Raw genomic sequence first — 12,156 nt, 5'->3', positions numbered from 1 at the left:
TTGGCAAGTGCACTTCAGGAACCCTGTTCACGCCACTATGGTCTTTTCATAATTGTAAACGGGACAAAGATCCTCTGTGACATATGTGGGTATGAATGTATAGCAACATTCTTAGAAAACAAAGAAAGGCTAATTGTTGACAGGAGGGGAGAAAAACAGACTTTCAGTGGGAAAATCTGCCACAAAATATGTTTGCCACACTTAATTTTCTGACATTACATATTTCTAGCCTGAATTTCACTGTGGTAATGGCAGAGCCTGCAGATACCTTGGCTCCTATAACAGAGTGTGTGGACTGAAAAAGGAATTTTTCAGAATTTTCCATGTAAGATTCTGGTTCGTTAAAGTCCTCTGGAGTAGGAATAAGTAAGAATAGTGCAAGTTGTTAAGTTTAAAATAGCTAGCAGGATATTCATTGCAATTTTCTCAGAAATCCCCTTTTGTCCTTTTCCAATTACTATCTACCTCCAGGGTAACCACTGTGCTGGCTTCATGAGTTTTGTGTGTTTTTGAACTTATATATAAAGAAAATCACATGGTGCCTACTCTCTTATGTCTGACTTACTTCACTCCGTGTCTGTGAACTCTGTATACATGATTGCGTGTCTTGGGAGTTCGTTCATTCTTATTGGGTAAGACAGTAGACTGTGGGAACATGCCACAAAATCCACCAGACTTGAGTGTATTTCTGAACTACACCTAAGAGAGCTCTCAAGACTTCTGTGCATCTTTTGGTGACACATCTACGTATTTCTCTTTGGTTTATACATTAGGAATCAAACTGCTGAGGCAGAGAATACATTATGTGTTCAGCTTTAGCAGATAACTGCCAGTTTCCTAAAGTGGTTATACCAATTTAAACAACCTTTTAAAAAACATAACAAAAAACTGGGCATAACTCTTTTGTCAGACAGTTAAGAGAATGGTAAGTGTATTATAGAATGCCCATATGATGTGCCTCCGGGATATGAGGCAGCGATAATTACGATGTGAGGCACACAGAAAATGTCCAAGATACACTATTTGGTGAAAAACATAATGAAAACAAAACTGGGTACAAACTTATATAAAAACACTCATCTGTTCTGCGAGAAAGGTATGATTTTTCCATTTTTAAGAAACTGAGGTATAATAGACATATAATGTTGTATTAGTTTCAGCTGTACAGCATTTGATCTATCAGTAAAAAATCACCACAGTAAGCCTAGTTAAAGCCCATCACCATGTGTGGTTACAAACTTTTTTTCCTGGGATGAGACCTTCTACTATCTGCTCCCTTAGCAACATTTAGACACGGACCACAGTACTGCTCGCTGCAGTCACACTATATGCTACATCCTATGGCTTAGAAGTGAAAGTTTGTTCCTTCTGACCCTTTATTTTCCAAAAACTTAAAATGTTATTATTTTCATCATTAAAGCATCATATCTACGATCAACATAACTAACTGGAAAGAAGACTGACAATAAATAAATCTGTCATTATGCAAAAAGGTTAACAGTAGATGTTAGATCAAATTCCTCACCCGGACCAAAGAACAGAGGTAAATTATGAACTGCAGACACATACTGGTATTATAATGTGTTAATGAGAAGAGAAAGTAGCGAATATTGAGTTAGAGTACTTCTCTGTCGTCTTAAATGGGAAACAAAGGGCTATATGAGTTTCTGTTAAGGATTTTAAAATTTTTATTTTGAGATATATACAAAAAGAGGGAGACAGAGGGGAAGAGAGAGAGGGAGAGAAAGCATCTTAAGCACGCTTCATGCCCAGCATGGAACCCAAAGAGAGGTCTCATGACCTGAGCTGAAATTAAGAGTTAGACATTTAATTAATTGACTGAGCCACCCAGGTGCCTCAGGATTTTTTAAAACCTCTTGACCTCCTATCTCCATCTCGAACTATTTATCTATAATTTTTTTTGCTCTGACCCAATAATGCCATTTTCTTACCTCTGCATGAGGAAAAGGTGGTTCCGGGAGATACACCTTAGTCTGTTTGTTGTGACAAAGCCTTTTGAAGAGGAAAAGCAAAAGAGCCTGTTAGGTAGGGCGCCCAGGGCATCTGTTGCCACCTAGTGGTAGCAGTGCAAACACTAAATACTAAAGGTTATTTAAAATCTTCCTGCTTGCCAATCTCACTGTGACTAAGTCAGCGTTTACAGAGTATTCAGAACATAAATGTCTTGTGTGCATTTTTAAAAGATTTTATTTATTTATTTGACTGATAGAGATCACAAGTAGGCAGAGAGGCAGGCAGAGAGAGAGGAGGAGGCAGACTCCCTGCTGAGCAGAGCCTGATGCGGGGCTTGATCCTAGGACCCTGGGATCATGACCTGAGCTGAAGGCAGAGGCTTTGACCCACTGAGCCACCCAGATGCCCCTTGTGTGCATTTTTTAACTGTTAAAATTCTTCAATATATTTTTGCCTTAAAAAGTAAGCTTGTAATTTTGCAATAGTTTTAGATTTACACAGAAAAGTTGCAAAGACAGTCCAGACTTCCCTTGTGCCCTGTACCCAGTGTCCCCTTCATGTTAACATCTTACATAACTACGATCCAATTGGGGAATGAAAAAATTAATATTAGTGCATTACAACCAACTACATTCCAATTTTGTCTGGATTTTACCAGTTTTTCCACTATGTCCTTTTCCCGTTCCAGGATCCAATTCAAAGACTGCTATTGCACTTGTGATCGCTTTTAAGGAAAGAGTGACAGACTTTTATTCAGACATACAACTTGTCGTTTTGCACACCCACTAAGCAGCACTGGTAACTCAAACTGGAGAGCAATGCAGTATCTCAGCTCTGAAGACACTGTGAATGTTTTAGGTACTATGCCCTTTCTTGGATAGATCTGACACTTAAAATATGGAAATGTCTGAAAAAAGCAACTGTAGCAAAAATTAACAACTGATAACTTAAGAGCCATGGGTGTTCTATAGGTTTGGCATTTTTAAATGTTACCAAAAAATATATGTAGTGATGTATGTTTGTTAATGCCCATTTGTGAGAATTTTACTAAAACAGTAGTATTAAAGTATTTCAACAGTTCTAACAGATATGACTTGTAGGGGGTAGTTTAGGACTTCAAGGTTTGGGTTTTATACTGACTTCATTAATACAATTTATTATTTAATTTTTCTTACACTTCCCTTTCTTTAATTTTGATTAAAAAAATCACTTTATATCTTTTTTGGAGGAAGATACTTGTGGAGGGTTACTTTATATTATATAGTTCTAAGCAGGAAGATAAAACTCAAACTCAGGAAGAGAGACAAATATAAGATCTTTAATTAAGATTTCCTAGATTGTTGCAATGGATATTATGCTGCATTAGTTAGCATCAATATAGAAAACCAAAATATTTCTGTCAAAAACAAAAAAGAAATGAATCAAAAACAGAAACCTAAATGCCTTGTGGTATCCTGGACTAGATCCTGGGACAGAAAACAGACATTAGTGGAAAAACTGGTACAATCTGAATAAAGACTGGAGTTCACCTAATAATAATATGCTAATGTCCACTTCTTAGTTTTGGCATGTGTAAATGGCTGCATAAGATGTTAAAATTAGCAGAAGCTAAGTAGAAGGTATACAGGAGTTCTCTGCACTCTCTCTGCAACTTTTCTGTAACCTCAAAATATTCCAAAGTCACAACTTTATTATTTAAAAAACAAAGACCTTAAAATCCAAAGTGCGAAGATGGGAAAAAAATGTCTGCAGAAATATAACAAAAGAGCAGAGTTTAGATAAACTGGTAAGAGAAGTATAACACCTCTAAATATGTAAAAAAAGGGAGAATTTACAGAAGCCAAAAACCTTTCTGGAAAGCCATTTAGATCTGTATAATGAACATTAAAACATATTTATAATCTTTGTTCTAGTAATTTCACATTTAGTAATTGACTTAAGCAGAAGATGCAGTCATTTATACATAAAAATGATATTAACTGAAGATTTATTACTAAAAGGAAAAAACTGGGCAAAGCCTGTCTGTCCAATAGTAAGACAACAGTTAAGAAAATCATACAATATACAAATAAGGTACAAATGATATAATAATGCAGTCATGTAAAAACTATGTTCTTGAACATTTTATTTTTTATTTTATTTATTTTTTTTAAGATTTTAATTTTTTATTTGACAGAGATCACAAGGAGGTGGAGAGGCAGGCAGAGAGAGAGAGAGAGAGAGAGAGAGAGAGGAGGAAGCAGGCTCCCCGCTGAGCAGAGAGCCCTATGTCGGGCTTGATCCCAGGACCCCGGGAGCATGACCTGAGCTGAAGGCAGAGGCTTAACCCACTGGGCCACCCAGGTGCCCCTCGAACATTTTATAATGCTCAAATATCATATTAAAATTTTTAAAAGTAGGATCCAAAATTAAATAATCAGCATGACCCCCATATAGAAAGAAAAAAAAAAATCCATCAAACTGCCAACAGTAATATTACTTCTGGAGTGGGCTTATGGGTTCAGTTTTTTTCCTCTGTAACCCATATTATTTCCTATAGTAAATGTATTTACACATGTATTAGAAATGAACAAATAAAAAGACCCAGAAACACAAAAACCACCTATATTAATTCTCATGGTCCTGCCTTCTCTCCCATTAGATATTTTGACAAGAACAGCACACAGTGGGGGAGGGGAAGCCTGGCGGAGCACACCAGCCCCTGGGCCTCGCAGGGCTGGCCCTGGAGTTTTTAATTAAAGATCTGGATGAGAAAATTCAGTATATGCTGACTAACTGAACAAGTGATACTTAGGGTGGACTGCTAATTATTCAAGATTAACTTCCTATGTTGGGGGAGAAAAGGATAAAATTCCATAGGTACCAATAAAAATGACAGTCCTAAGGACAAACATGAATAACACACACAGGGAATAGAGAAGCTTGTCTGAATAGAGTGAAAGAAAAAAGGACCCTGACTACAACTAAAAGGGGAGGGGAAAAAAAAACCCTTTTAAAAGGTGGAGGTGGGGGGAGGCAGTACATGGAACAAGTTACGACAGAATGACATACAAATTCCTTTTTCATGAGGAACTCAGTAGAATACTGTGTCTATTAGGCTCCCACACAACATTGGATTAAATACACCGGAGTATGTGTCATACCCCCATCTAGAAACTCCACTCTAAGGTACTGTTCGGTCGACTGTAAAAGTTTATGTATTTTCCCCATCCGTCCTTTTTTTGGCCAGGTGAGTTAGATTCAGACGTGCATCTAAATAATTCAGGAAGGGTTCACTAATTTCATCCTGTACAATCATTTACCCACCTTAGGACTAAATCAAATAATTTCCTACTGTAGTAAAACTTAATTTTGTCAAATATCAAGCTATTGAAATGAAAAAAAAATCCAGCCTTTCTTGTAAGATCTGGTGTTGTAAATTCCAGACAACATAAGCTTGGGCTTTTTTTGAGCTTCTAGAATGTGTCACTTCACTTCACTTTGTAACAGGCAGAGGGTAGCGTGTGAGAAGATAAATGCGTAATATTTTTGTCACTGATTTTGAAAGAGCTGGCTGACTTTAATCTTTGTCTTTCATCCTTCTCTCCTTGATAACTATTCTTCTACATCCTAGCAATATAACAGACTTGGCTGTCATTAATACAATTTTCACATCTCAGACATAGAAAGATAACAAAACGAAAGTCTCATAATAATGCGAGGAAAAAAACCTATTTCTATTCTTTTTCTAATTAAAAAAACTTTTTACATTTTCATTCTTATTATTCTTGTACTGAGTCATGGAGAACACTGACATACCATTCAGCAAAAATCTGAGAAAACTCAAGTGAACTGTTGGCCACAGGGGAGATGAAGTAGAAAGGAATATTGGAGAGGCCGGCTGAGTCAATGTACTGATACAGACATTCCAGGAGGTCATAGATCACGCCAGAAGGGTAGCAGGGCACCAGCACGTTTCCTCCATTCCGGACTGTCAGTGCTAGAAAAGTTGAAGCCAGAGAGAAAACAGGGGCATTAGAAGAATAGTTTTATAAAGGTAGAAGGAAACTTTAAAATAATGATATTTGGATTTCTTTCATTTTCCTATTTCTGTTCATATAATTCATTTCCCATGGATAATGATCTGCTGCTTTTGAGAAACAGCAAGGGGGTGGCAGAATACAGAGGCTAACCAGCAGTTGGGTTTTTACTGGATATCTCAGTCCCTGCGAACAGGGTGTGCAGTGAAGGGTTTGGGTTTTAAAGGTTACCAATGGCAGCCAAGCTTCAGGAGAAACCCTCCAAGCTCCTTCTCTTTTTAGGTCCTGCTCAAAACTTTGCTGGATTTGTCTCTGTTCAGTCTGACCACTGCTGAATGACCTATAAGGAAATAGGCCAAGTTTTTCCGTTTGACTCATTTTAGTGGCATTTTCTTTCATTAATGTGTTATCTGTAAGAAAATCCTTCACACTTTAAATACTTAAAAGAAGTTAGCCAATAGGGGAACTGCAACTTATGGGAATAATCATATTAGAAGTTATACCTGGCTAAAAAGAAAAAAATCAAAGTTCTCCTAACTTGGTTTTTTGTTTGGTTTCCAAAACAAACTGAAACACATAACTTTTGGGTACAGATATTGAAGCCTCTGGTATATTGGATCCTCCTCCGTTCCCATGTTTGACACACACACTCTCCCAAACACTGTACCCTGAGCACTGGTTGACTTGCCATTATGACAGTATGGTAGCATGGAGAGAGAAAGTGGTCAGGGCTCCAGAGGCCTGGCTCTACTCCCACCTTTGTCATAAGCTATAGGATCTCACGTAAGCCACTGATACCTGGTGGAGCCTGTTTCCTGATTGGTTATGAGAGGACTGAACTAGATCAGGGGTCTTTAAGCTTTAGTGTACATGAATATTGCCAGAGAACATGTTGAAAATGCAGCTTTTCTTCTGGGTCTTTCCTCTCCCAAGAGAATCTGATCTAGAATCTAGAATTACTAGATCTGTGGCAGGGCCTCCAAACTGCATCTTTAGTAAGTGGCCTCACTGATCTTGAGGCAAGTAGTTAGTGTGGGCTTTGAAAAACAGTAGATTAGCTTAAGGTTCCTTTCAGATCTAAAGTTCTTTGAGTCTATGATTCCAGATTATAAACAAACATACAGATCAAAGATGCTATTTGAGACAAGTCCAATAATTTTTTCAAGGAAGAATAAACTATGTCTGGTTTACTATCAGCAAACAACGAACTATGATGATTGGCATGGGCAAGTGAAATGTCAAGGGATACTGCCTTTCACGTAAATGTAAGATGATGACCATTTCTTTTCCCCAGAGCAGAGGTGACAGCACTTACAGTTGCTAGGGGGGTCCGTCTGAGCTCAGTAACCCCTTTGGTAACTGTCATAGACTGAAGGTCTGTGTCCCCCTAAAATTCATATAGTGAAGCTGTAACTCCCAATGTGATGGTACTGGGGGGTGGGTGCTTTGGGAGATAACTGGGTTTAGATGAGGCCATGAGGGGACAGCTTCTAAAGATGGGACTGGTTCCCTTACAAGAACAGGAAGTGACATGAGAGTTGCTTCCCTCTGCCAACTGAGTTCTTGTAGGCATCTACAAGCCAGGAGGACGGCCCTCACCAGAGCCTGAACATGCTGGCAACCTGATCTCAGACTTCCAGCCTCCAGAACTATGAGAAATAAATATTGTTCAAGGCACCCACTCTATGGTGTTTTGTTACAGCAGCCCAAGCTAAGACAGTAAGCAACCCATACTTTTCTATAAAGAAAGGCAGGATTTTTAGATTTTACTAACAATTATATCCAAAGAAACAAATATTTCTTCTAGATAGCAAATACCCCCCAGGTCTCTCCCCCAAATTCAGTCTTCTCTCAAAGAAAAAAATAATACCAATCAAATATTGGTGGAAAAAAATGATCTGTTCAGTGTCTCGCTGTTATGAATGCAAAGCATTTACAGTCTTTTCCGTGCTATTATTTGCAAAGCAAAGATGCAATTCTTTCCTTTTTTGACAGCTGCTACCTTGTATGAATGCCAGTCCTGCCCCCAAATCCCACCACAAAGCAAGAAGAATAAATAAGAATTTTCCAACGTAAGTCAAGTGGGAGAACGTTGAGTATTTGTTGCATAAAGCACTTGAACTGACTCTTAGGACAGTCATTCTGACATTCTTCAGATTTATGTTGCTTAAGAATTGCTTCTGCTGACAACAGCAAGCTTTGAAGGATAGGCAAGACGGGTGAAGCAGATGGGGAGAAAAGCTTTGAATGGGGTTGGAGGGGCATCGGAGGGCGTGACTGTGAAGGGAAGGACCACATACTACCGAAGCAAGGTATCCAAAAAGTAAACCTAGAACACCTCATCCCATTCACAGTGCGAGCCAGCCACATACCCAGATTGCTGCAGAACTCTCCCACCATGCCATCCGGGTTCGCGGTGGGGATCTGGGTCAGGCCTGTCAGAATGAGAACGTCGCTGTTTTTGAGAGAAGCTTGGTCCATGGGCTGAAACACCAGAGAGAACTCTGCTTAGTAATTCAAAAAGAAATGGCAAGTATAAGTAGTAAAGGGAAAAGAGAATATAGTCATTGCTCTGTGATCAAATCATCGTCATGTCCTCTTACTTCCTCTAATGAAGTCTGTTCAGTGAATAGCAGTTGCCCAGTGGGGATGAGGACAGACCATGGAGGGACAAGGGAACTTTACAGAAGGACAAAAGAGCTCCATGTCTCGACTGGTGTGATGATCACATAATGTGAAAATTCACAGAACTGTATGTTTAAGATCTTTGGGTTTCACCACATATAAATTTTACCTCAACTAACCAAAAAAAAAAAAAAAAAAAGAAAGAAAAAAAGAGCAGGGCACCTGGTTGGCTCAGTCGGGTTAAACGTCTGCCTTCGGCTCAGGTCATGATTCCAGAGTCCCAGTATAGAGCCCTCCTCAGCGATAGAGCCCTCCTCAGCGGGAAGTCTGCTTCTCCATCTGCCCCTCACCCTGCTCTCATGCTCTCTCTCACTCTCTCTTCAATAAATTAAATCTTAAAAAAGGAAAAAAAAAGAGCTTCCCATTTCAAATTTCTAGAATGCTTTGTTCTTTTCAAAATGCTATCTCACACACTGTCAGTGGTGGGTCTCCAACTTGACTGTGTATTAGAATCACCTGGAGGGTCTCCCGAAACAGGGATTGCTGGGTGCCAAACCCAGAGTTTCTGACTCAGGTTTGAGGTGGGCCTACAAATTTGCATTTCTAATGAGCTCCCAAGATATGCTCCTGGTGCTAGTCTAGGGATTGTGCTTTGAGAACCTCTGCACCGTATGATCGGATTCTCAACACAACTCTGCAAAATGAAAACACGTGTAAAAACTTGAAATAAACACACGAAATAAGTTTACATTATGACAATGCAAGCTGGGACTCAGAGAGCCAAGGCGATTTTCCCAATCTCATGGCAGAGGAGCCAGGAAGAATGCTGAGTTAGGAACCAGAAATATAAAGGCTCACTCCCATTCCCTAGTAAAGCCATGGGACCTCAGCCATGGCTCTGAGCTAGGCATAGAGATCACACATGGGCATATGTGTTGACCCATCTTCCTTCCCTGATTTCTGAGAGTCTCAAGAACTAATATACACAGTCTTCTTGTAAACTGTGAAGTCCCACGGGGCACTATTATGGCATACTTAGGATGTCATATTTTTATTTTTACTTGGCACAATTTGAATTTAATTTTGATTGTCTCCAGAGCACTTTAAAAACAAAACACTAACTATCTTTTCCAAGGAAATCAGGATTCAAACTGAAACAAAAATGCAGACCCATGGACTGAGATGCTGGAGTTATTTTGTAACCCATCTTCTCCTCATTGTCATTTCACATACTCACTGGAATGTAAGAAGAAAAAAGCCAGAAACCCAGTTTCGTAAGAAGCCTCATACCTCCTTTCTCTGTTCCACCCAGATTTTCAAATAAAGAAAACTCCAAATGGTAGCACAGCAAAGACCCATCACCTGCAATGTTACCTGAACATACGTGCCTTTTGATGTACACTCTTTTAGCACTTTATATAAACACGGATATAAGGGCTCATTATTTTTAAATAATAGGATTATAGTTATATAAGCTGCTTTATAACCTGAGAATCATTTCTTTAACACGAAGGCTGAAAAGTATGGTTGTGACAGCTATACGGAATAGATTCTAATTCCTACTTGCATGGATGTACTACACTAATGCATACAAGAGTTTTTCCTCTGCTTGGGCAGAACTGATCTATCTGCAGTTCTCTAAAAAACACATATACATTCACTGTTTCCAGAGAAGGAAGAAGTACAGGACGATGGTTTATAGTAGATGTGCAGTGAGCCTGGAGAAGTGTGCATATGTCAAACAGAAGGAACCGGAATAGTGACAAAAGGGATCAAACTTTGTTAGATGGCCTATTTAGAAAAGACAATAATTTTGTAAGAACCTTATTAGAACAAGCCACCAATGATCCACAGGGCTGATGGTGAATTCAGAGGGTCTAGGAAGCCCCTAAATAGTATATACAATCTTTGTGTGCCTATGAACACTTTCTCACACATTTGATTGGGTTGTCATATGGGGCTGAAATGAAAACATAATGGAGAACAAATGTGCCCCTGAAAACATTACCTCTGAACCTCAGCCATCAATGCTGCCTTCCTTTGAAAATTAAATGCCCATAGTAAAAGCCAAAAGCAGTACTACAATATGAATACTATGGAGTTGGAAATTATGAGAACTAGTTCATGATCAGGTCAGACTACGTGTTTGTTATTTTAGCCCTATACTTGGGAGACCCTTGTTGTTGATTCCCAAGGCTACTGTAAAGAATCAGCTTTAGGGTGCCTGGGTGGCTCAGTGGGTTAAGCCGCTGCCTTCAGCTCAGGTCATGATCTCAGGGTCCTGGGATCGAGGCCCGCATCAGGCTCTCTGCTCAGCAGGGAGTCTGCTTCCCTCTCTCTCTCTGCCTGCCTCTCCATCTACTTGTGATTTCTCTCTGTCAAATAAATAAATAAAATCTTTAAAAAAAAAAAAAAAAAAAAAAAAAGCTTTTTAGTGACACTCTCAAAACCAAGCTGACACCGCCAACATCTCCATTTCACTACCAAAGGGCAAATGTACATATTATTGGTGTCAATGGCAACTCACTGAGTGCTTCGAGTGGGAACATTTTGTTCCAACATACACAACAGAAAATTCCACTGTGTCCAAGATTCAAATAAAAATACCTTACAAAATTGACAGTCACAATCAAGCTTGCAGAATAAAATTTTGAAAAACCCTAGGCCCAAGAAGGCTGTGGTCACTGTGTTCTCTGCTGGTGAATTTACATTGGACACTTTGCACAGAGTATGAGAAAAAGGAGACTCAGGCTCTAGGTCCTTGAAAGAAGTTTATAATCCAGTTGAAGAAAAAAAAAAATGTATCGTCAAAAAAGAGGATTTGGGGGGCGCCTAGGTAGAGCAGTTGGTTGAGCGTCTGACTCTTGGCTTTGGCTCAGGTCCAACCTCAGGGTTGTGTGACTGAACCCTATGTCAAGTTCCACACTCAGCATGGCGTCTGCTTGGTTCTCTCTCTTCCCTCTGAACCCCCTTGCCAGTTCTCTCTCTCAAATGAATAAATCTTTTTTAAGAGGATTATTCAAAAAGCCATAGAAAACCTAATGCGAATTTCAAGAATTTACACTGGGTCCATGAAGGCCAAGAGGAATGCATAGTAGAGGGCCCCACCAGGCCAGGTGGGACCACTTATACAAGGTTTTCTGGCACATAAAGTTTTGCTTTCGGTTTTCTTTCTATCTTTGGCTAAGGAACTTAAGTCTCAATTTAAGACAGCCTTTGGGGGGCGCCTGGGTGGCTCAATGGGTTAAGCCGCTGCCTTCGGCTCGGGTCATGATCTCAGGGTCCTGGGATCGAGGCCCGCATCGGGCTCTCTGCTCAGCAGGGAGCCTGCTTCCCTCTCTCTCTCTCTCTGCCTGCCTCTCCATCTACTTGTGATTTCTCTCTGTCAAATAAATAAATAAAATCTTTAAAAAAAAAAAAAAAAAGACAGCCTTTGGAATGTCTGCATGACACCCCTTCTTTCCCACAGCAAGATGTCCCTTCTACATATGCCCCTGTGGCCTCTAAGACTTTCTCTACCAGCACTAATCAAACTGCA

The 12,156-nt window shown here is 39.6% G+C and overlaps 1 protein-coding gene across 3 annotated transcripts in view; it reads right to left on the bottom strand.

Annotated features, from left to right (window-relative positions):
• The window catches only part of INTS9 (integrator complex subunit 9), a 105,358-nt gene that overhangs the window by 12,353 nt on the left and 80,849 nt on the right, over positions 1-12,156 (bottom strand). For all 3 annotated transcript variants that reach the window (XM_032332298.1, XM_032332299.1, XM_032332297.1), the window contains exons 9-11: positions 8,366-8,477; positions 5,773-5,953; positions 1,953-2,013 (exon numbers count right to left, since the gene is read on the bottom strand). In XM_032332298.1, the coding sequence (XP_032188189.1) occupies positions 1,953-2,013; positions 5,773-5,953; positions 8,366-8,477 (354 nt within the window). The remainder of the gene's footprint in view (positions 1-1,952; positions 2,014-5,772; positions 5,954-8,365; positions 8,478-12,156) is intronic.

Source organism: Mustela erminea, chromosome 2 (assembly GCF_009829155.1).
Source record: "Mustela erminea isolate mMusErm1 chromosome 2, mMusErm1.Pri, whole genome shotgun sequence".
Taxonomy (NCBI): Eukaryota; Metazoa; Chordata; class Mammalia; order Carnivora; family Mustelidae; genus Mustela; species Mustela erminea.
The sequence above is the reverse complement of the archived record's forward strand: the minus strand, read 5'-3'. Positions and strand labels throughout refer to the sequence as shown.